The 25,988-nt window shown below is 38.2% G+C and overlaps 1 protein-coding gene and 1 long non-coding RNA gene across 4 annotated transcripts in view; one reads left to right on the forward strand and one right to left on the reverse strand.

The window, feature by feature from the left end:
* LOC149650684 (uncharacterized) overlaps positions 1-25,988 on the forward strand; it is a 163,471-nt gene that overhangs the window by 32,064 nt on the left and 105,419 nt on the right. The window contains exons 1-2 of one of the 2 annotated variants that reach the window (XM_089847282.1): positions 14,970-15,123; positions 16,061-16,672. In XM_089847282.1, the coding sequence (XP_089703408.1) occupies positions 16,642-16,672 (31 nt within the window). In that variant the 5' untranslated portion in view covers positions 14,970-15,123; positions 16,061-16,641. Of the gene's footprint in view, positions 1-14,969; positions 15,124-16,060; positions 16,673-25,988 lie in introns of those variants that run through there. The other variant, XM_089847281.1, reaches the window with a different exon arrangement.
* LOC149650687 (uncharacterized) lies at positions 47-25,249 on the reverse strand. 2 transcript variants are annotated; one of them, XR_016370934.1, is made up of 4 exons: positions 24,851-25,249; positions 24,626-24,764; positions 24,033-24,524; positions 47-77 (listed from the first exon to the last, which is right to left on the reverse strand). It is a non-coding gene; the product is annotated as an uncharacterized LOC149650687 (long non-coding RNA). The 2 variants fall into 2 exon arrangements; XR_016370933.1 differs by lacking the exon at positions 47-77 and having other exon boundaries at positions 23,615-24,524.

Here is a 25,988-nt window from a genome sequence, read left to right on the forward strand (position 1 = left end):
ATCATTTGAAAATAAAAGGGTTACTTTACCAGAACTTTTTAGATTTGCATCATAGTATTTGGAAGTTTTGATGCGTCCTAGAAAATTTGTTTGAAACAAATAAAGGGGTACTAGTTTTTCTTTTTTAATGAAGAGAGTGTATGAAATAATGAATCATGTTTCTATATGATTCTGATATCCATGAACGCCGCTCGTCCTTCCTAATTTAGGCGGTAAATTATATTTCAATGAATAGAAGTCTAATACAATGCATTTCCTTTTTAGTTCGTCTATATATGCGTTACGTAACCGTCTTTGCTTTTCGCCATTGTTTAATTTTAAAATTTATATTTATTTTATTTAAAGTCTTCCAGGCAAGTTATTAAAATTTTAATGCTTGTCTTAAGGTGTATACTTAAAGAAGGGATAATTTTACATAATTATAATAGTCTCTCAATAGTTAACTTTAAGGCATTTTAACTGTTCAAATATTTCTATTCGAAATTATGAAATATGTTTATTACTTAAAACTGTCATTCTGCAATATACCATTTTAAATATAGATAAATTTGACACTTAATCAGTTTAGGCTTACTCTTTGACCCTTTCAGGGATGTCGGGACGTTATATTATAATCCTTTACAGGATAAGAAACCATCTTGTCTACTATTTTTTATTTCTATTTCTATTTCAAAATATATGAATTCTTAACAACATTCGCAGTCTCAAAAGGCAATTAAATTTTAGATTATAAGTTCTATCCAGACATATTCAAGCAGTTATATAATCCCAAATTTCCAAGCACCGTGCTCTGTACTGTCTGCAGTGTTGAAATCGTAAATAGTCTCTGTGAAATTTAGACGTCTGCCTTTGTCGATAAGACCTTGGTATCTCGTTGACCCGGCCAGTTAACGATTGAAATAAAGCCGACGAAAGAGGATTTGAAGAGAAATCTATCGAAGAGGTGGCTAAATAACAATACGCTTTAACCCCAGCCATTTTCTTCCCCCCAACAAGTGTTGATTGTCTTCCGAGTAATGGACGAAAGACGCCCGCGACGAAAGAACTTCCAATACTTACCCTTCTTCCTTCCAACTACCTCTCTCATATACTTCCTTCGAGAGGTTCAACACTAATTATTAGTATAATAGAACGTCAGATTTATTGTTAAATATACTGGGTGTTCGAAAAGGTTGGTGAGTCGAAAATGTAACATCTATCTCCATTTTGCCCTAAGGGACACTGTTTTCGAGTTATGATAAGAGTATTTTAGGGATGACCCCTTAATTAAATTAGAAATCATTGTCTTAATCAGTTTCTTAACAAAATTTAAGGGGCCGTCCGTAAAACACTCCAATAAAAACTTTAAAACAGTGCATGCCACGACTCAAAATTGATTTCCCATAGATCCATCCCAGCACTGTACTTCGAACTTACAGGATCACAATATCTTTCGTTATCATTCTTTGGTCGGTGTAAATTGCGGTTCGAAATCAATTCCATATAAGGGTATTGAACCTCTCGAATTGGATTCTCCTGTGCTTTTGTTGTTCCGTTAGCGTGGGGGGCATCTCCCCTCGGTCGGTCGTTCGGCCTCTGGTCGTTCTCGCCAGCACGGGTGCCCCCGAGGCTTGGGTGAGCAGCCGTGAAGCCGATACGTCACTCATAGCTCGATCTGTTTCCATAGGATAAGAAATATCCCATCCAAGACAAACAAGGAAAGAGAAACCTGTTACTCGCTAGAGATCCGAAACGCAAACATGACAATCTAATACGTTTCGATATGGCCCGTTTCTTCCAGCACTCTCTCCCTCTCTCTCTCCATCTTTTTTCCCTTTGCCTGTCCGACTTTGAACAATTTTTTTCTTACTATACTATTTTTATTTGATTTTATTTAACGTGAGAATAAGCTCTTTTTTCTGAGGTTTTTTTCCTATATATTCTCCATCGACTATAGCTTGATTTTTTTTTTTACAATTTTTATTTCTTATATATCGAGATTAAAAATGAAATTCCCCAGATAGTTTTTTTATGGATTCATATAAAAGAAGGATGTTAGTTTCATACGAATTTGAAAGTTTTTCATTTTAGATGGTTCCTCGAACTAGTTTTTCCGGATGTCGTAAGAAAGATGTACTTTAGTTAAACTACATCCAAATATTGATACAAATCTGCTTAGTTAAAATTCAAAATACACTTTCAGTCCGATAATACAATACGTGCATAAAGTTATCAATTTTAATTAAAATTTCAAAACAACGTACCTGTTTATTAAATTACAACAAGGTGTATGTAAACTGCACACCGGGAAACTGCTTTCAATTTTCTTTTTTAAATTTTTGAAAGACTTTGGTTACATTTTCTTCTGTCTTAAATTTTAATTAAATTCCTCCGCGACTCTATAGAACACGTTGGTATATGGTAAATATACTTATTTTCGTGTCATATTTTTCCGAGAAACAAAACAGAAGGCTGCCCTGGTTCGCGAGTCTCGTATCTCCAAATACCGTATATATGAAAAGTTTTAATTTCGGACTAGAGGAGAGCGGGTTTTCCCAATTTCCTTTTCGCTTGGAACTGATGTCGCGCCACTTCCGGAAGTTAAAGACAGATAAGGGTCTTGTAGCGTAGAGACTCGAGACCGAGTGCAACGGAGCACTTTAGTCAAAGTGAAATGAGAAACCTTTCCTTGTTCTACTGGAATAGATCGTTTTTCTCAAGTATTAAGCAACAAAAGAAGACCTGTGCATTTGAAATTAGGATGTAGAGATGTTTCCATTCTAAGAAGACTAGTTTTTTACGTTCATTACTTTGCTAGTAATTATTTGAGCCAACTGTTTAATCGAATGGCCATGTTACAATATGTCTACCGATAAAATTCAAATACGCGTATCTTTGCTATTTAATATAATATAAACCAGTGTACAAAAAATTCGATTGAAATGTAAGCCCCTGTACGATAGCTTCGCCTCGAACATTGGTATATTGCGTGGTAAACATTTCTACAGGCGCTAATAGAGAATACATTAGTTTTAAAACCCCTATAGTTCGGCTCACTCCAATAACAACCGATGGCTTTTATTATTTAGTTCTATAGTCATTTGAAGATTTTTGGATTTATCAAAAAAATCAACAGCGCTTGGGTCCGCACCTTGGCTCTTGTAGCGGTTATTTGAGAAACGATTGCCAGCTTCTTCCGGCAGTTTGGCTTCTGCTCATATTCACGGATGACTGGTCTGAAATGGTTGAAACTGAAAATATATGCCTCTCGGAATGTTCTCCCATTTCGAAACCATAGTATTACCGTATTAGAACAAAAGGCAGTAAACGCTCCATCACCTCCCATTCAGTCTAAATTATCCGATTTGATATTATGGTCGTTTATATATGACAGAAAGTATATAAAAGTCTGGAAAACTTACAAATACGTATACCACCTCTCGATATCTAACTCCAATCCTGCCAGAAAATGGAGAGAAATGGGAGATGAAAGGGAATGGACATTGTCCAAGGTGCATTTAAATTTTTCGCACTGAATTTTACATAATAGCCATGAACTCAAAACGTACATTGTATCTCAAGATGCAAAATCTTTCAACTTTTGGCGCGAAAAAAAATATAACAACACACGTGCTTTTAAGTTTTAATTTTCAGATTAGGCTTAGCAGCTAGTGCACGTGAAGTAAAAGCATTTCGCGCGCATTTTTTAAAAGTCTCCGACACCCCAGGATGATGGGGAGCTTTTGCCACCGAGTTAGGGAAAAAATGGGCAAAGAAAATGGTCCTAACGGCCAAGAAAAGAGCGGCGCGGCGTTTGGGAAAAGGTGAAAGGAAAGAATAGGGCCAATTCTTCATCGCCTTTTCGGCTACTGAATCTATCGGCGTATAACTTGGAAAAAGAGGGTTTGAAAAAGGGAAAAAAAAGATCCGCTTGTGTGGGACTGCATTGGGAGGAGGTGAAAAGATCGACGAGAGTATGGAAGCTATAGCTCCCGTTTCCTTTCCTTGCTGCTCCACTCCCACCAAATGCTTTCTTCCATGGCTATATAAATTGTTCTTTTTATAGAGGAGGGGGTATGGTGAAATAAAGAACTTCGAAACACGGCGGGTCAGCCCCGGTTTCCTTTTTTTCGCCATCACCCATCATAGATACCAAAAAATTATTTGGAGAGTTCAAAATAAGAGTAGAAATGGTTTGGTCTGTTATTGAGTCGTCAAGTGTTTCAAATTTTAAAATAATTAGAAATATCGCGTCAATAAGTTGTGGTTAGCTTAAAGACGGAGAAATCGTCGACTCTCATATTAACCGCTTTAAAAAATAAAGCTACTTATAACCAAAATGTCTATACTTCTACCTTAGATTCTATCATTTTACAGTCTAGACTAGCGAGATCTCGAGAGCAGTGGTACTGTCCCGCGACTAGGCTTAAATGGGCTCGTCCGAACCTCGTTGTTTATGCCGTATGCAACACCGATATTTATGGCCTGACACAAGCAGCGGCCGAGGATCCCCTTCTACCACCTACCATCCCACCCGTGATTACTAGAGACTGCCATTCTCATCGCCTTCCGCCTTTAGTTAACACTACCGTCTTACGTTGTAATCTCCTTAGATTCTCGAATGCGTTTCAAACTAGAGCGTTCTCCATTCGAAACTAGGCTAGGTTTAACCTTTGCGAATTATTAGGTTCAAGAGAGTTATACCAGACTAGTATAGCGTTCCTACATCAGAGATGAGATACATTCTAGTGGAAAACTCGTAGAAAAAGACGAGTATTAGGTATAAAACGCCTCTGGTGGCACGCATTTTGAACTGAAAAGAAAATTCTAACTACTATTACCACTTTTCTTTACATCGCACACACCCACGTACCACCATTTCCCTTTTTCAACTCTTTCATATTTAAATAAAAAAAACACAAGGGAACCGTCGCTATACTAAAAATTGTATATAATATTTTTCACCTTCAATCAAATGTAAGTAAAGATTCCAAGTAGAATCTATCCTGATTGAAGTGTTAATTAAAAATTTCTCGACGTCACAACAATTTCTCGTTTTTGCGCATTAATTTCTTGCTTAATTGTTCAGCCATTGCGTGATTTGAAACCATCGTGATGTCATAGCTACTATTATCTTTAGAGAAAACTTGGATAATTATGTTAAGTAGATGCGAAACATACCCTCTTCCCTATTCTCCATAAAAAGCGGAAATTTTTGTTATTATTTATTTGTATGGGGGACCTCTCAAAATATTGATGTTCTTGAGAAAAACGAATTTCTTTTTTTTTGGCAATCTTTTTCCAACGCGACAGAGCGTAAGTTGGGATTGATGTCTATAGACGTCGGATGCATAAATTTCTGCGAAAAAGGGAGTCAAGGGACGTGAGAGTTTGAACTTCGCAACAGAAGGAAAAAGGTCATTGTATATACTGTCTGAAGAGAGAATTTTAGAATGCAAATTTTGGGGGAAAGTTTTCCCAACTTAACTTCGTTATGCGGCGAAGAATGTAGACCCGCACCGACTAAATGAGATCTTGTCACGCAGACTTTATTCTGTTTGAAAGCAAGGAGTTGTAAAACTCATGTTGGATTATGTTTAAATGGAAGCAAATTATTTTATTATAAAATATGTCTTAGGTTATTGGGTTAAAATTTATCCGACCGTCACTTTTTGAAAATTTTATAAACAAAGGTCAACTGGCTTTTCAAATTTTGACCCGCGCCAGAGGCATGCTCTGTTTTGTTTTGTTACAGTTCATAGATAAACACATCACACTAAAGTCAACTGTACTAAACTGTACACGTTTATTTAGAAGGGTCAAAATCACAGGCTAGAAATGAACCCTCCTCTCAAAGTACATAAAACGAAAAATTACGTGGCAGGGTGACTTTTTTCTTTAATAAGGGGTTTTGAACATAATTAATAACGTCCCTCGGCTTTGAAGATTGATGAAATAGCCGACAAATATTGTCATGTAACTCCAGTAGGGTTAAAACATTGCGCCGAGCTTATACGATATATCAGATTCACGAATTCTTTTCGCAATTACTAGTTCATTAGAAGGTTTGCCTTAACAATTAGGTCACCGCCAAATTAATGAACTCCCAAGCCATCGAGTAACAGCTTGCGAGAAACTCCGCCCCTCCCCCAACCCAAACCCAAAAGTTTTAAAAGCTAGCAACAGTGTAAGGCTTAATCTTGTTTATCGTTTCCATTTCTTAGAAACTTAAAGCTCTAACTGGCTTTCAAACAAATTAGTCCCGAATTTAATTGTTAAAATTCGTAGAAAATTGCAGTTGCAGATGGTTGTAGTTTTAAGTAGCTCCAGAATTATAAGACGCTCTAGTCCTTCTTTTTGGAGACTTTTGGTCATAAACTTACGAATAAATCTAAAGTAATTTTACGAATCTTTTTAAATAAAAAGAATATAAGTTGAGTATAAGACGGAAGTATATTTCCCCCGAGATTTCTAGTCTTATCTTTTCAAAAAGCCCCTTCTTAAAAATTATTTTTCCATTTCGCGATGAAAAACCTCCTCATTCAATGGATAAGATATTATAACTCCGGGGATAGAACGTTCGTAACTCTGAGTAGACGTATAATTTTTGATATAAAGAGCGGCCATGGCCACCGGATGTAGACGAAAGATGGTCCGACAATTGACCCCGTCGCCTTTCCTCCGCTATTCGAGGTCGAGTCTTGGGGGAAATTTTGGGACAGTCCCTGTTTCCCTTCCAGAGTCCCAGTAGACTTCATCCCTCTCTAACTCCATAACTAAGCATATAAGAGATGAACGCGTAGTTTCCGACTCTTCACAATCCCTAACCCAAGTTCGTCTCGAGAAACAACCTCTCAAAGCCGAATAAACCGATTCAACCGGATATACGCTAAAGCTTAAAGGGTAAATCTAACGAGAATATTGTCTAAATTAAGTTATTGATGTCATTTCTGCTTAGAACCTAAAAATGCCTTAGGACTGGTCCTTTAATAACCGCGTCCTTTCGGCGTTATTCGGCTTTGCCGAGTGGTTAAAGGAAGACACTCCTCTTCCCTTCTATTTTAAGGTTCACGGAACCGGGAGATGCTGAGCTATGACGAAAGTTAAGGAATGAGATGGTTGTCCATTTAAGAGGGGTAGATCGAGGGGGGAGGGGAGTTCACGAGGGGATTGAAAGATGAGCAAAATGAAAGACAAAGGAACCGGTTAAGATGACATTTCGGGCATGAGCGCGCGCGCAGCTAGTGCCAACGTCTTTGACAAGACGCAATTTAATTTGTAGAAATTTGCGCTCCTCGTGTCATCAGAGAGCCGCTTTCTCTTTGCCTTCGTTCCGGTTCCTCGACTGATCTTAAGAAGGCCAATTTTATTCGGCCCTGCCTTGAGTCTCTTCCCTTGATTCCTATTGACCCTTAAATCGCCTCAAACTGTTTGAGAAGCCGTGATGGAAGACGCAATATTACGTTTTCGGAAATAGAGATTAGAATATAGTCTCGTCGTCAAACCTTCTTCACCCAACCTATTACTTTCAGTTTCAAAGGAACCCGCGAAGATACGTTTCAGTATATTAGAGATTTTGAAGTTGGAATTCCAAAATTCATCTAAAATTCACTATCTATTAAAATTAAGCATAAAATATTTTATAATATTTAGTAGACTTCACTAAAGAAGGCCTTTCAATTGAACAATTTGGAGACCAATAATTTATGTTAGTCCGGAGTCATCTCAGTGGCCTTAAATTTGAAAGAGTAAAACGGCTGTGACATTACATGGGTATCATTTTTAGTCCTCTACGCTTCTGAAGGGTTCCTGCAGGAGAGCTCGATTTGGTTTGAAAATTTTGAAGTTCCGAGTGATTCGTAGGAAAGTATAGAGATCCTTTTTCCAATCCGCCATCGTATCCCATTCGCCCACTTTGAAATATTTCGTTTGGCTGTGAATAAAATCCTACAACAAGGCAAACGGATAGGGGAGAGCCTTGGGAAGAGCGCTAAAAGATTTGGGAAGCGTGTCCGAAAATCTCTTATTTTTTTTTCTTCTTTTCTTTCTATTTCTTCTCCGGGTTTTTTTAGAGATGGCAACCTAATTCTCTTTCTCCCAACGTTCGCACGTATTTTTAGATTTCTTGTAGTCGAGATTTTTTCGCGACTCTTACCGATAAACTCGACTTAACACGGTCGTCGCCGAAGCAGTCCGGAATTTCCATTTAAAAAGCTAGCGGCGTCCCCTCGTGGCTTTCAGCCCTCTTGTAAATCTTTTCATCTCCGTCTTCTCTTTCCGCAAACGGAGAAACAAGCCTTAGTCTGAACTACGAATTCAGACTCAATGCTTCATTGTAATGTAGTCCATTACCAGATGTAAATTGCACAGCCCTAAAATCGTACCAACAAAATTACCTACACTTTCGTCACTACGAGAATCTACGACAAGATCTCAGTTACCAGTGACAAACTTATGGAACATATCATATTAACTTATGATATAACTTAGGGGAGTAATTTACTTCTGATGTTCACTTTGATGAATAAGGTATTAAATAAAGCTCTCTAAAGATTTATAACTGAATTTATCAGTTTACAACTCGTCAAAACAAATTAGTTAAACAATTTATTCCCTTATTATGTTCCGTATAATTAATTAACGCGTTAAAATTTTCATTTTAAATTTAGATTCAATAAGTTAATAACATTTGTTTTAACGTAATTGTGCGGGAAACATCGAGGTACGGTGTTTAGGGTTTCCATGGTTTCGTATTAATTTTTCATTTCAAAATGAACCCAACTGTAAAGTTGTTTTTGACAATCTCTGTTTTTGCCGAACGGTTTTTCTTTTGGAAAATTGAAACGTCACGTGGTCAAATGATTTCGGAGAGTTGACTCCAAGACCTATCGATTTGAAACATTCAGTAGAGTATAAGATTTCAACTGAATTGAAATTGAAGCGAAGGATGACCAATTCTTCAAAGTTACATCATTTTAATTAAATTACTTTGATGTGTAACTTTCTAGCTAAAACTACAAGATGACACGGAATAAGACGGACCTTTAGTTAAGACTAGTAAACCGTCCGTTCATCTACTCTATTTACTATAGTCGGTTGTTGTACAAAAGGCAAACAAAAGGGTGCTTCTAAATTTACATAACAAAGAAAGAAAAAGATGAAAGATCTTCAAAAATCGAAAAGATTAAAAAGAATCGGTGGGATGGTTGGGAAGAGGGAGGAATTCCTTTACAAGGATTCGGCGGAACCGTCGGAGCGGCCACGGAGGTCGCTTTCTCTTCTTTCTTTCTTATTCTAGCAGCGTGGTGGTTCCTTCCTCTCTTTTTTTTCGCCAATTTGTTTCTCTGGTGGATAATTTCGTCGTAAATGACGGGGAAAATGATTGTTTGAGCTTCAAAAAGGCGCCCGGGCTCTTTTATTATTCCAGTCGATAGCTTTTGCTAATTTTTTATTTCGTTTTTGTGGGAGGATATTGAAACCTAGCCCCGAGATTTCTTTTTCATCTTTTCTTCATCAGCGCTTTTTCGCCCAGGCTTTGAAATTCTTTGGACCGTACTAAACCGATCGAACTTTACATATGTATCGTCTGCAATAAATAGGTAGAACCTTTTATTAAATTGTCAAAGAAGAAAATAGACAATTACTGGAGCACTGTGTGTTTTTGATTGGTTAGAGGTTCAGTTTTAATGGTTTTTCAGTAAGTTAAAACCCAGACATTATTTTATCAATATAAATCGATTAATTCTTAGTTAATATTCTTAATTTAGTTCAAAAATCCTCTCTTACTTTCTCGGAAGTTAACAGTGTATGAAGTTTGTCCGACGCTTTGTTATCTTGAATTCGATTAACTGTCTTCCCAGAATTGCGCCAAATGTAACGCTCTAATAAGCACCGTCCGCTCCTATCCTATAGCGGCTAGTCGGTACCTTTTACGCGTCTTTTCGGATCAATTGTAACCAAAAATTAGTCATTTGCACTGTCCCTGGCTTTTCCTATTTCTCTCTTTGACTCGAAAGTATCCCCATCACTGGCGTCACTCCCGCAATAAAATGCGATCCTACGCTCGGATTACGGTGCCCTGAATGGAGGAGGGTGGCTGGCTCAGGTACTTTCTACTCAAACTCATTTATATCTTTCAAAGGAGGTCGGATCGACAATCACGGTAGCCACCCCAGCCAATTTTATTATTTGGGATGAAAATTTAGGACCTTCAGGGGAACCAGGGAGACGCTCTCTCTCAAACTATCAAGCCTGATATTTTAATACACCCCAGGGGTTTCCTTCTCCCCACGTCAATCGTCTCGAGAGACTATTGGTTAGTGAGTTACATGTAGTGAAGCCAAAGTATAAGGAAGATCGGATGCTCTATACTCGGTATAAGTTTGAATATTACTTAAATTCCCATTAAATTCCTGGTTTTCTCAATGGAAAATTGATCCTTTCTTAGATAATAACTAAATATTTAATATTTATTATCCCGATACGTTATAATACACGTTTTTTTAATGGGATTTGGGAAGCTGAAACGTATATTCAAGCTTTTCTTTCATTGGTTCAACAATCTAGACACTGGGTTTAACATATCTTCAGGGTGATTGGGGAGTGGCATGCAGGGACTCGGGGCGAGAGAGATTTAGAGAAAAACCACCGGTGCGAATTAAACGGTGGTAGGACACTTTGTGACGAGTAAAAATGATGCGGGGTAGATAGATCCAGGACGGGGATGTAATATCCTATGGCTTTGTCGCCATCTTTGCGAATTAGGCGAGTGTGAAAAATTCGATCCGACTGTTAGCCAACGTTTCTCGCCGATCCCCATCCAGTTCAGTACCTAAACGCTCTCCCATCTCGTATTAAACGCCTCCCGGGACAATGAACATTGATTTTAATGTCGGGTGTAATCTGCTTTCGCACTTTGGAATACCGTGACTTGTCTAGCAGCGTATTTCCTTTTGCCGGTTACTTACTACAACCCCATTCTTAGCTTTATCCAAAGTTATGGATTTAATCTTTTTTTCTTTGTATGTTTTGACGAAAATTTCATATGGCATTTTTCTCTTCACCATGTTACGCGTGAAACTAAATGAATTTGAAATTAAGGAACCTAAGAGGATGAAAATCCAGAGGCCTTTAATCTAGTCTCGGCTGGTTTTGATGTAATATTGTTACTTTAAAGAAAGACGGAAACTTAAATGGGTTTGTTGGCCACCAGATCAATGTTGGTGTGACCGTACAACGCTTTGTGGTTGGTACTGGTGTAGTTTTGGTAATTTTCAGATCATCCAATGTCTTTTCTTTAACTATATATACTTAAAAAGCTTGCCATTTAACCCAAGGGACAAACTTAAAAGAAATAGAGGATACCTTTTAGTGGGTTGATGTGTTGTAAAATACGCCCTGACTTTTCATTGGGACTCTCGGTTGGAACCAAGGTGCTGAAATCTAATTCTCAAAATCCTGCCGATGTCATCTCTTAAGGGGATGATACCGACACCGGAGTTTAAAATCACCCCAACCCAAAACCTATACGAATCTCTCTAGGGTTGTAAGGATCCTCAAATATCTTCTCTAGAGCAGGGTTCACTTTAATTGAACATTAGAAAAAAAAAGATCTTTCCCTATCCTGGCTATGAACTTGCATTAAACCCTGGAGTGGTAGTCGATGGCGGCTGAGAGAGGTCTGTTTTTCCGAGAGCAATAAAACAGACCTGTCAAAGCTCCAGAAAAAGTCGCGAGAAACGTATTAGCAGCGCCTAAGGGATGTCTTGACGAGCCAAGGCTTCGTTGGCTGGAAATCACGCTTAATATTGACGACGTATGGTATGGTATAACTCCCGGCCCGGTCCTCCCGAAAATACCCCCTTCTTTTTCTCGACCTAATGGGTCTCTAATAAGAAAGCCGTGGCGTAAGCGCCATATACCACAATATTTTTTTTCAAGCCATCCTCCGTGAGGTCCTTAGACAAATAAGATTTCATAGAGACGACCAAAGACATCTATTTATTGAGCAACTTCAAGATATAACTCGATGCCCTCAAGAACTGGTGTCTCCGGGGCCATCTTTATTACCTCATCAATTTCAAAGACTTTCTTTTGAAATGAAGTGCAGCTAGTCGCGCCAAAGGTTCGATCTTGGATTGTGGCACTGATGAAGGACGTAGGTTAACAACAACATTTTCTAATGGAACTCTTCGAAGATGTTGAGGGCTTCCTATTGGAACATTTTTTGTCTAAGTTGCCTCATTCCACCTCTTATTTCAAACTCTTGATAACCCCATACCCCCTTCGTTCCTTTTTGGTGGTACGTGCTTCGGAAGCTTTCGTTCTCTGATGTCTTTTACCCCCTCGCTTTACAGCGTCATTCCCCTACACTCCCTTTAAGGTTCATCTTGTTGGCCAAACACGTTCTACCAAGAATTCGTATTATCAGAACCCCAAGGACTCTCTAAGAGGTTTGGGCCGTGGGAGGCGAGAAGAGGGTGGGATGGTATGGGCCTCGCGTGACATGTTAATATTTTTACGTCCGGTAAAGTAGTTGAGGCTCAACGAAGGATGGAGTTGCTATAGCGCGATTCGTGTGTTTTTCTACGTTCTTTATTTTTTCTTACGCGCTTTTCTTTTCGGTAGTTGAACGTAATTTGGGGCCCTGAAGGGGTTATTGTTACGCGGTGTGTGGTTTTCATGACTGAGGGAATTCAAAATTGGCCCAATTTTTTCCCATTTGTTGTATTGGACAACGCGGCGCATTAGCCTTTATTCGGTAATGTCGCGTTGATTCGGTCTCTTCTAAGCTTAAGCGATAATAGATGTATTCAGCGCACCACGAACTTATCTCTGGCCTTCTAAACTATACCCGCGTATAATCAGTCCCACCAGAAATTTAAGCTTCTTCTACGCCCATTCCTGCAGTAATTTGAATATAAATTACGCTATTTAAGGAGCTTTAGATGTTTGAATAGGTTATACGCGAAAGGTTCAGCCATCAGTATGGTCTTAAACATTCTTGACAAGCGTAAGAGAGGTGATATCCAGGTTTGACCTTCCATCTCGAAACAGACACATTGGAAAAATGCTTGGTTCTTAATCTAAAGACACGTTGACGCGTGTCTTTGACGAAGAGAAGCTGAGAGGAAAAGCGTTATTAATCGGGACATGATAATCGAGTCGGAAGAATGGCCCAATAGGTAATGTGGCTCAGTTTTGTCGCGTTTTAAATACTTCGACGGGGTACTAAGGAAAAGCGCCTTTTAGTCGTGGTGTGGCGATGGTGGCGGAATATCTTTGGTATCAAAGGATGATGTTGGTGACGCTATTCGGGGGTGCGGGCGACTAACGGGAATAATAATCATTAACGGGGGCGCAGTTCCCGTCTTCGCTCCTTTTGTCGCAGTCCCCGTAGCTGCGGTATATCCGTGCCGGGCGCGCCGTCGCCCGGAATTCCACTCTGGATCCGGATGAGGCGAAAGGGAGGAGGGGTGGGGTGAGAGGAGAGAGATGGGATGCGGCGGCGGCAGCTAACTCCGAGGATGGAGAAAGAGAGGAGAGAAGTGACGTAGAGGACGTTCCGCTCATCATCCCTTCGTCAGCGAACGAAGCGCCTCGCGGCGGTTGCCTGGCGAAACGATGGTCCGGGCCGGGGCTTCCGGCAGACGACGGAGTCGGCGCGACTTCTTCCCGTAGTTCGTCGGGGTTTTTCGTGTCCGAGGAACGCGGCTCGCGACCCGAGAGAGGAGCGATCGTTTCGAGTTATCCGGGAGGCTTCGCGCGGGAGCGCCGGGCGAACGGATCGTCGGAGGCTGCGGAAGAGGAGAGAGAGAAAACTTCTTCCTCCCTCGTTTTTCCCCATCTCCCCCATCAACCCCGCGCCCACGGTAATAGAGATCCGCCGCTCTACTATTGCACCCGCGTTCGCTACGATCGAATGCCGAACAGGGCGATCGCCCAGGCACGCCGGGCCCAATCTTCGCCCGCACCACCGTGCTATCTCTTCTACGCTCATCCTGCTTCGCAATTCAACGGGTAATTTCGTCCTTTTCATCTTCTTCTTATTATTATTATTCTTCCCACTCTTATTATTTATTTACCATCTCTCTATCCCGCTCCTCGCATCCCGGACAAAAAACCCATATATTTTTTCATCCAATATTGCCCGCACTTTTTTCATACCTCATATATATATTAAGTTACAATAAGAAACGTTTTCATATCTTCCGGCATCTCTCTTTTGTTCGTTGACAAATTTTATATTCATTTTTGTATTCCTTTTGTTTGCTTATCGGGCGAGCCGTTTATTTGAAAACGCGCATTTAATAAAAATCGTTACGGTTAAATTTAATTAATATTTACGAAATTAAAACGAGCTCAGCTGCTCATTAGAAACCTCATATTCCCCCCCCCCCCCGATCGATTCAAATGTTTGTTTGAATTAATAACATTATGAAATTTAATAACGAAAATTTAAATTATATTCCATATTTATATTATCGATAATCCCATGGAATTTTCCATAAGATGCTAGACAATTACATAAATAAATTTTATATAATAACAAAATTTAATTAATTAGGTATTTGAAATCCTGAAAAATTCTCCATGGAAACCCAATTATTATTATTATTTTAAAATTCTCATTTCTCCATAATAATTTCATTAAGAAATATATTTATAATAATATAAATTAGCTATTGGATAAAAACTATTAAGACATTTATTTAAAAATATATGAAATATTTTGGATTAGTTGTGAGATAAAAACTATTTTATATTAACGCATTTAGAAACGCTTTCTCGACACCCCTCGTAATTGTTTTATTAAACTCGTCCATTATTTCTCTAAAATCACGTAAAAAAATTGTTAACGCATGCGCATTTTACACGTTCTTGAAGGCAATGAGTCATATTATTCATTCATTTTAAAGAAACGATCTATGGAAGAAGGCAGTGAGTCATGTTTTTTATTCGGTTTAAAGAAACGAATTTTGAAAGAAACCACGTTGATCGTTTAGACTCGCGAATATATTCCATTGTAATTTTAATGCGGTTTAATTATAAAGCGTCTGCGAATTTGATTTAAATATTTAATAAGCCGGATTTAATTTCGATATGCTCGAAATCCGAGCTATTGGGAATGCGATAATGAAATACGTAAATATAATATTAGTCATATTTGTTTGTACGTAATTAATTGTTTGGTTTTTGAAGCTTAAAGAACGATAGGGTATTAAAAATTTTGAATATGAGTTCATCATTAGTAATTAATGGTTATTTAGATAATTGTATACAGGGTGTTTTTCAGAAGGGGATGTTTTTTTGGGTGATTTTGAGTCGAAAATGTAACCCCTATCTCCATTTTGCAGTCTGGGCTACTGTTTTCTAGTTATGATTTGAGTGTTTTAGGTATGACCCCTGAATTAAATTAGAAATCATTGTCTTAATCAGTTTCCTAATTAAACTTAAGGGGTCATCCTTAAAATTCTAAAATCATAACTTGAAAACAGTGACCCGGACGACAAAATGGAGATAGAGGTTACATTTTTGACTCAAAATTGTTCAAAGAATATCCCCCTTTATTATCAGAAACACCCTGTATATATTGCTATGAATCAACATGGCTACTTTTAAAGGGAGAGTGGTTAGCAAAGATGTATCTTTTCAATCTTTTTGATTTCAAATTTCATTTCGATATATTATTTTGAAATTTTCAATATGCCAATGCAGATAGGTTTAAAATTAGCAAAAGAATTGATTAAAAATTATTTCATTTTCATCTTCACCCTCCCTTTAAAGTTGGATGTTTCCCTCTTTCGTAGTAGTTAATAAAATATTCCATTCTGCGGCGTCGCGTCTAGCTTTCACTGTTTATAGTCGAGACTAACGGCTAATATTTCGCCCAGGGGAAAGAGATAACATCGGGGGTCAAAGGTCAGAAGAGAGGTGAAATTGGTTTAGGGACCGTGTAAGATATCAAAATAGGAACTTTAAGGATTTCTATAGTCCCTATTTAAACGTTTAAAGCGGTAGATCAAAAATAGGCTATCCTGGTTGATAATAATTAACCTTTTTTTATTTTATTTAATTTCAGAAAGCTCTTGCCAGCTCTGTAGTCGTAAAATATGTCAAAAACTCCGTAGGAGATATCCGGAGCAGGTTACGTCAGCGCGAATGTCTTTCATACTCGCGTTCCTCACTACGAGAAAAACTGTGCCAGAATAAGTTGAAGCTGCCAAAAAAACAACCATCATTCTCAAGCGTGTAGGGTGAAAAACTAGCGGTGCAGGCTTTTCGAAAAGAATAGTCAACTCGACTTCGTCGAAGAAAACCCTTACAAGAACAGTTACCAAGTCGCGTACGTCACAAGTACGCCAATCACTTCCGGTTAGATAAACTGTACATTATACATTTTTTGGGAGAACAGGAGGACCGTGCCCGCGGAGCCGCGTACCAATCAACCTTAGACATGAGACGACTTTGAACTTGAATTTTATATCATCTTTTGAAAATTTGCAACCCAACACGCTGAGGAACAGAGCAAAAGCGCGGTTTTTTTTCTCGCTTGATCGCCAACTCAGTCGTCATTGTGTGGTTTTTCTGTGCGGGTCTTAATTGCGCGCTTCGTCGTCATATATGTTTGAGGACGTGACGTCCTGTGTGGTCCAGTCCTAAATGGTGCTGCTGAAGGATTTCCTAGTGCAAGGTAAGATACTATTTAAACTATTATATTTACGATATCCTTGGTTTGTTGGTTACAATTTTGGTTAAATTCGAGTTATTTAAGTAGTTTGTAGTTAAAACTTCAACTTTACAATTTTTTTTGTATGCTTTACCATAATGGGAACGTTTGGCGATGACGACATAATACGGGGAGGTCTAAATTATGTGTTTTGGCTTCCGTGGGCCTATTTTGAAAACAAACAACGACTGGCGTCTTGCGGTATATTTCCGCCCAGGCGCGTAGGATCGTTGGCGCCCTGAACCTGTTTTTGTATGGTCGCCATTTTTATACCAATTTTTGAACTCTTTTCCCTACTTTGGGGCTAAGGCCTATTTCAAGTGAAGGAGCCGAAACGTTCCCATTAATATTTTATAATACCGAGACACCTCGATGTCCCCATTGTTTGAGATGCAATGGGCGAACATACTACAAAGCCATAGAACCAGCCAAGGCCTAGGATTCTGGCTTCTACAATTATGTCATTTCACACGCGAGGCCTAGTTTTGGGTTTATAGATTAGTGTCGTTTCCTAGCGAAAGCTACGAGACCCGAGCTGCTGTCCGTCAAATTGGAACGGGTTAGGGTCCGGAAATCGTATTCGTATCAGCATTGGCGTAAGTTCTAAGCTAAATCCACGAATGAACTTAATACAAAACTAGAACTAATTAGTGAAATTTGGGATTTCACGTAATGGTAAATCTGTCTAAGATTTATGGGTAACGCACTGCGAACTCTCAATCGGATTGTCACGTACACATGGTATTGATTTGTAGCGTGGCATAATTACCAACGTCAACCATTAGTGTGTTACCACGAACTTTGTAGTGACGTCACATGCTCTTATCTCTTACCTTATTTTCAGGCGACCATATTGGCAGTCGCGAGACGTCGTCAGCTTGGGCAATACAAATTTGGGGCCCAATATTGACGTCACAGTTTCCTCCCCCCCCAGCTTCGCGGTAGCACACAATACAGAAGGCAGGGCTAGTGTTTTCTAAGCCTTGCCATTCTTAAAATAGTCTAAGACGTACCAGGAAACATATCACATCGTAAACGTTTCTTTAAACGTGATTGGGCTTGCGGTGTCTTTCAATGCGTCCTGTTGTACGGCGTACACAGTTCCATGTATTTGTAAATGGGTTTCACTCGGACTCACTTAGTAGTTTCAACCCAATACTATGTATTTTACGATATCACTCGAAACTGTTCGAAACCATTAATGTTGGTCATGTATTGTTGTAAAACGATGCGTTATAGTTGAGCAAGCCACTTCAGGAATGTCTAATGTACGATGGAAAGGTATTAAGATTGGCGTTTCGCTACGACGATTTTGGGTCTATATTATGTCAGCAATGTTGCGACATCGACCATCCGTAATGAGCGGTTTTAAGGTAACCCCTCTTGATCGTCGACTATTACCATGGCAGTCAGATAGTTTCCGCTCCCGCAGTATACTTTAGCATCTGAAACCCTTGAACTCCCGCTAACCATCATCTCCCGAAGCAATTTCGCAGGCTCTCGCCCATAGTGTTTGCTCCTATTGCGTCTCTTAAAGAGCCTACCGCTTTCGATAATATCGGCTTAGCCCGAGGACGCTTTAAAATTAACCTGGAAGGGATTAGTGTTCTAGGCCTAGGTTTTGGCACGGCGCGGAAAGCTGGACTCTCTATTGACACACGTAAGGCTTCTCCAGCCATTTCGATAACCTAATCACCCACCCATTCTGTATATAGTTCTAGGCCTAATCTTAGTAGACGTAATCATTAGTTGTCCAGGAGGACTTAAATTCGAGGGATTCGACGCTGGAAATCATCTTGAGAAGAGAATCGCGCGTTGGCAAGGCTTATTTACCGAGTTGTTCTAAATTATTACAAAAGATGTACATAATTCATCCACACTGTGCTTTTAACACGTATGGCGTTTTCTGTTTTGATTCGTAATGTTTTGAGCATCATTGCGGCAGTTAAAACCTTTTAATATATTATACTGCAAGGATGAATTAAGATATACTCCAACGTTACGTTGTTATTGGATACGGGTGCTAGTTTGAGAGATGTATAACTATGCGTAGGAGATGTTCATTCGCGATTAGTAATATCGGATTTTACCATTCCTTATCCGAAGACCTAGGTATAGATTAGAATTTGGCGATATCTAATTTCGATTGATAAATACCGTCGATAAAATTATCCCATTTTGCCGGTGGACGGAGAAGATAGCACGCGCAAAGCCCGCATCAATTGTACTCTTACAGCTATCAAAAGGGAATTTACAATTACGACTCGGATAAGCTTAGCGCTATTGAAGAGACTGGGGACCCCTTTGTATAGTTCACCAATAGATGTATGCGCTCAATAAGGGCCAATGTCTAAGAATCCATGTTCATTAAGGCACTGATAGTACAGTAAAGGATCTTGACAATCTTAACTCAATGTACGCAAATTTTTAATTACTCCGAAATCGTACTCAAGTTTCAACGTTATTATGACGTAACGAAAATGAATTTGATTTCGTTTTTATCAACCAGTTTATTAATTGCTTGGACCAGTTTCTAAATTCAAGAAATTTATGTTACTGGTTCTCTGGATCGGTTCATTACTTGGACCAGTTTATTATTTTGGACGATAGGGTTGGGGTCACTGGTCCTAAGGGCTAGTTTAAAAAATATTATCTTTTTCCAGACTGGTTATGACTATATAAACAATGCAAACCATTTTAAAATCAGTTTGCAAATTTAAGTTTGTTTAATTTTATTGATGTATTTACTTATTCAGTAGAGGAAAATGGAACTTAAACAGAATACTGTTTTGTTTATTTTTCGCATAAGGACGCTTTGATCTCTTATAGCTCCGCATTCTTTGTTTTATCGGCTCAATTTTTCCAAGTCATAGATTCAGTTTACCCATTATTAACCCCGTAATGGGCAAACCACTTCAAGGGGACAAAGGGTGTACCCTTCCAATTTATTTACTCTTTTCATAAACTTTTTGACCTCCACTATAAGAGGCTTTGGCGTAAATGAACAATTTTGAGACGCTCAAATTGCCTCATTCTGTTTAATTGTTGCTACGTATTTTTGGAAGGAAATTTTTATCGATATAATAATCCTCATAGATGATTGAAAAGATAAATTTACTTTCTAGGGTAGTAAGAGGCTTTGTGGTTTATTTTTGGAACATAGAACAATAGGCGCGTATGAACTATGAGATATTTTCATATTTTGATATTATTTATTAAGTCTCTTTTAGTTTCTCATTATTGGTTATTTGAATATTTGTAGCTGATATTTTAACCCACACTTATCAAAAACACCCTGTGTATCGACCAAATTCTATTGAATGTTACGAAGGTGTTAAAATGGTAACCTGTTCCACATTTTATTGGGTTACGAAAAAAGGGTTTTAAAGTACTTGCGCACTAAAAACTAGGTTTAATTTTGCGAAGTTTAAAATATCGTATGTATGAGCATGTGAAACGACTTAAGCCTAATTTAAAAACTTGAAAGTCACGTGTGTGATTTTTCTCGTGCCATCCATAATGTAGAATTTCCCCGCCAAAAAAAAGCATTACTTTTAATTTCAAGTTTTTGTACGGTCAGTTTAATACTGTTCTACCTTTCTTCCACCAGAGCGATTTTGAAAGTATTTTAAGCTATATTCCACTCTCTAGGCTCAATATTTGTTAAAAAATATATCATAAAAGTAGGTTAACGTTTTCCCTAGCGCTGTTTTTGAACCCTGAACTTTAGAAGCCATCTATGGCGTAGCGGTAAACAAGCAGAGCTTTTAGAATAGACCCTTAAAGAAAATAAACAAGCTGGACACCTTATATCGCCGAGTCGGGATTTTTTCGAATAGAGTACCAACGCCATCTAGTGGCGAAAGGTTTCGTTGAATAAATTTGTTCGTCTGCTCTTTCGATTTCAAAAAAGTTCAAGGCTTAGTGAACTCTGAGTATGTTAAAGTTGGAAGTAACATAAAAAAATTAAACAAATTATTAATTAATAATAATTATTAATAATTACGTTGTGAACTTGTGGTAAAGCGAAATCTGCTCTAAAACAGTTCCTAAATCACTTTCACCTGAAACTCCAGTTCCCAAGTTCCGCCATTAAATTTTTAAAGTACACTTCCTTGCCACTACTGCGCAAAATCAGCCCATAGCCGTCTAAACCAATCAGATTAATATACTGATTACCCAGAATGCTCTGTCAATCCTCAAAAGACGGTTGGGAAATTTGAACGATTTTCTTTAAGGGTCTATGGCAGTAGTTAAATCTCCCTTTGAGCCACTCACCCGTCTCAGGTATACACCGGACCGGTGCATGATGGGAGCGTAGCTACGTAAAGAAAAGGGGAGCTAAGCGTGGGAGTTCTTTGTGATGGGAACCAATAAGCGGGAAGAATTATGAGCTTTTTGCGTTAGGTAGCTTACGGGCTGTGAGCCGCGGTAGCCGGCCATGGAAGGGGGCAAGGTAGAATACCCATTTCTCTGCAAAAAAAAACTCCTATAGTTTCCTCCCCACAGGATTGAAAGTAACTGCGAACCCTTATCTAGCCATACTTTCTCTTGGAGAAATACGTCCGGAAAAAAGGAAACTCGGGTTCTCTATATTAAAAACTTCCTTTTTAAATTTTAGTTTATTTATTTCTTGTTTTAAAATTCTAACCAAAATTTCGTAAAGGTGTACTATAATATGGCATTGTTACAAAATTAATATTTATGTTGTATTCTGAGAATCCGTTTAGTGCATTCATATTTTCACCAATTAGTGTTGTACACGTAGAAATTAACTTTATTCATAAATTTAAAACCAGAATTAAATATAGAAATTCAGAATGAAGTAGTACGTGTTTGAAGTGTGAAACGTTAAGTATACCTTTTGAAAAAGTTTCATATTTAATTCAAGACGAAAAAAAAAGGAAACCAAGTTCTTAACGGTTATTTTTTCCCTCATTCTTAATTGTACTTTACGATCTCGTGCCCAACGACACGTAGCAGTTTTAACGTTGGGCAGTTTTTTCTTTACCTTTTTCAATATAGTTTTATAAATTTCTTAGTATTATTTTCTACTAGAAAGGCCGTTTTCTCTATACCCCACTGATTTATATTTGATGATAGCGTAGAACTTGTTGAAAATCTTATTTCCTTCAGCCTTAAACCTTAAACCTTTTTAATATTAAATTTCTTTAAGGCGTGCTCCTTTTCATACTCGAAAAATTCCAATTTATGAGTGTAAACTAACATCACGTAATGCAATTTCTAAACTCGAAACTGGCGCGGCTGTGGCAAGGTGAAATTAAAGCGCTTAAAACGACTCGAGTCTTCGAGACGGAGTAAGCTTTATACCATATGACTTTTATAGTCAACTCTTATTGAGTTAACTCAAGATATTAGGTAGGGCTAGCTAGTTTTAATATTTTCTTTTTCAAGTGGCGCGTAACATCTTGAAGTTTGCTGATGAAAATTGTTATTTTACTTTTGGTAAATTGTTTTAATATAATTTTTGGACGTGGTTAGAGTTTGACTCAAAAGAGTGGACCCTTAAATTTATGACAGACTTATCATTCAGAAACACCCTGTATACGAAAGTTAATGAGTAACGAATCAGTTTATCAACGGCTTAAATTAGACAGATTGCCTTAGATTACAATAATCTTGTTTGGTTAATATTATATTTGACCTTTATCTCCATAATATATACTGCTAAATAAAGCCCTTCTGTTTTTACGCCGCAATTATATCTCAAAGTCCATAATGTCCCTTGTTTTTGCCACAAGGAATCGTATATACGAAGCCAGGCAGTCAATTTATGACATAAAAATAAAGATAATGTACGCGTTAAAGAGGAAGGATGCGAGGATAACTGGTGGTGGAGAAGGGATCGAGCTCCCTTCAAAAAAATTAATTTCTTTACTTTCTGTAATTGATCTAATTACTCCATTTGTAATTACTGCCGTTCCACACCGAGGGAGTCCTCTCTCTCATTTTCAGTTCCAGAGTCACTGAATCTCTTCATCATAAAAAAAGGAAAGTTCCGCCAGGGTTTTAATAATAACACGAGTCGACTACTCGAGATGTTCGACACTCTGACGAACACCGCAATGTTTCAAATGCGACGCGAATTCGTGTAAAATTTAGAGTTGCTTCAAGTTTGATGTCGGTGACAATTTGCTCAAAGTTAAACCTCAAAATATCTTTGATCTCGGCCATTTTAGATATTTTAAAACTTAACCGGATTAATTCTAAGTAGCCATTCTCTACCTCTAAAAATATTACAAGTAAGACTTAGGCGCTAGTAATAATTTCAAAACTTTATAAAGGCCTTTCACACGATGCATCTGGGCAAGTTTATAATTCAATTTGACTACTCAACTCAAGTTGAATAAACTAGTTAAGTCGCTTGAATACAAGTTGTATAAATTGCATCACCAGTATAGTTGGCGATGATCGGAAAACATACACCCGCATCTAGTTGAAAGTAACTCTGTCCGAAAAGGGCTCGTGAATTAAGGTTCGAATGTTTTTAATTATTTATTTAAGAGAGTGATGAGCCCCTCGCGCAAGGACTCGCGGGAAATAGAGAGGGATACTATCCGAACTAGAGCAAAGGCCCCGCGCTAATCAGAGAGGGTCCGCCTCGAGAAAACCCAATTAACCCGGTGGGGATCCGCCCAACCTACTCCTCTTTACGCCCTACCGTGTCGAAAACACCGGGCGAGAAACGTCTTCCCCGATCATTCGCCTTAAAAAAAAAGAACGAACTCCTAGAAAGCTAACGTAGAAGAGCAGCTTGTCCACGCCGAGTGTAAACTTCGTTGACCTAGCTGGTTAGAAAAGCAATAAGTGCAAATGTACGCGCAACTACTTTCCAAATGTTTATTTATTGAAAAAGGATTCCTATCTTGGGTATCGTTAATTTTTTTATATAATAAACCTGGATTACCTCGTGGTATTTCGACCAACTTAAATTACTCTGCTCACATTTCATTAAAATTAAATTTTAATTCAACTATTTCATTTATTTGATTGGCTTGCTGAATTTAAGCAGATACGTTCATGAATATCGGAAAATTGTTTTTAAATTCATGACCAGTGAGGGTTTCAAAATGATTAGGATACGTTTCCAAGTATTGAACTGACGTCATCCAATCATATGAAGAATTTGAACATTATTAAATCTCCTTGATATCATTTATCCCTCGAATCATTTGGACTTTTCGGTCAGCCCAATTTAAAGGGGCTAAGACTAACATTATTTTAATTTCTTTTTAAATTCATTAATTCTCTCAATTACTAGATACAAATTACAAACCTAAATAATAACTTAATGATTACTTACAAAGCACCACGTATTTCGCAATAATTCCCAAAGAGATCACAGCAGCAGGGGATATATAAAGTATCACCTCTTAGAAATGTTATATTCTGTATAAATAGTCAGGCATTGTCCTTGAGTTTGGGTCGGTGTCCTAGACGGTTCCGATACTTTATTCTTTATTACCGGCATAGGTTGACCCGAAAAACCGCGGATAGCCCTAATTAGGACAAAGGCCTAAGACGTCAACGGCCTCAATCGTCGGCAAAGATTCCTCCCGGCTTGCTTAATGATGAGAAGCGCTCGTTCTTTCGCTCGCTTCTCCCTTTTTTTCTTCTTCTTCTACGTTCTTGGTCCGGTCCCAGCCGTCAAGGAATGATAAAAAAGTGGTATAAAGGGTAGCGAGGAAGAGCGGGACCCGAGTATTTGGTGGTTGCGGCTGTCGACCAGAGATGCTACGAGCTCCAAACGGCTATCGGTACACTTGTCACCCAGCGAGCTTTCGTCGTGAACGCACTAGAAAAAGGATTAAAAGAAAACCTTGGTTGCTGACGGTCATTGCTTAAACCAAGAGGAAAACTAACGTGAAGTTATCAAGTTAAAGTCAAAATAAGTACAAGAGCTAAAGCATGGTACACTCGTATTTTGGGGTCAGTAACGACTTGGTCATTCGCCCTGACGCCATATATCTAAGCAAGTATTGTGCAAGAGTCGTAATGCTGACTTTGTGTGGACCACCAAACTCTCTGGATTGCCCTAGGAAACATCCCAAAAATTTGAATTCTGTGCTTTTCGTCACTCAAGGAGTCAAGGTGGATACATTTATTCTAGTGATAACTTACGTTTAGTTTATTTCAAAGGAATGGACGGCAATGGAATGACCGGAGCGCCTGTGACTCAACAAGGAACGTAACCATTAATATGGTGGTCTCTTTTGTTTTCTTTTTTCTCTTTCATTTGGTGGCATTTTGCGCCCCCTTCTTTGTGGTTTGGACTTAAGACCTATTATTATTTTGGTTTTCCTTTTATTTCTTTCGCGTGTTCTCCATCCTTATCAGGAATGAAGTTGAGAAACGAACAAATAGTTTAGGTTTTTCGAGAATCGTAACTTTGTAGTTGTTTCTAAGAAAATAAGTCTTAAATACAAATTAGCTTTTCCAAGGAACGTTGATTTTATGTATCTACATTTCTTCTTATTCTTTATGGAATTTTTATCTTAATCCACGTGGAATTCAAACTTCTGTAGAAATAGGTCTTGAAAAAGATGAAAAAGTATTTAATCCCTTGCTAAAAAAGGCTCGAAGGCACGTTTGAATCAAATCCCTCTATGTAATATCACAAGCTCCGTTTCAAGATATTTTTTACCGAAAAATTAGAAAAACGGTATTTTGAGGAAAAAGAAGAAAAAAAAATTCTTTTTCAGAAAGTTTTCCTGGTAGGATTTAAATTTCCAATTTTTGGAAGTACGATAGATGGTTCCACAAATTTACTTTAATGTAGCCTTAATTAACTGGGGTTAATAATTAAGTCTAATTAGAATTTCAAGCGTGCGAGGCATTTTGAAATGGATTAAACATCAAACTTTGATATATTAGAGCTAATTTTGGCAGAACAGTCCGACCTTTCATCTGCGGAAAGATTTGAAATGAATCTATGTTGCGCCACAAATTTACTTTAATGTAGCCTTAATTAATTGGGGTTAATAATTAAGTCTAATTAGAATTTCAAGCGTGCGAGGCATTTTGAAATGGATTAAACATCAAACTTTGATATATATTAGAGCTAATTTTGGGAGAACAGTCCGACCTTTCATCTGCGGAAAGATTTGAAATGAATCTATGTTGCGCACCCATAGTTCCTTGCGACGAAATAATCAATGTTTTTGTTTGAATTAAAATCATCACAGAAATAAGTCTTTTTTTTATATTTGTACCAGTTTTCTTTGGTATAAATCAGTTTGAATGAGTCGCCACAAACTCA

The sequence above is a fragment of the Phalangium opilio genome, unplaced genomic scaffold, assembly GCF_054372755.1.
Source record: "Phalangium opilio isolate 3A_F unplaced genomic scaffold, DU_Popi_V2 ptg000082l_1, whole genome shotgun sequence".
NCBI lineage: Eukaryota > Metazoa > Arthropoda > Arachnida > Opiliones > Phalangiidae > Phalangium > Phalangium opilio.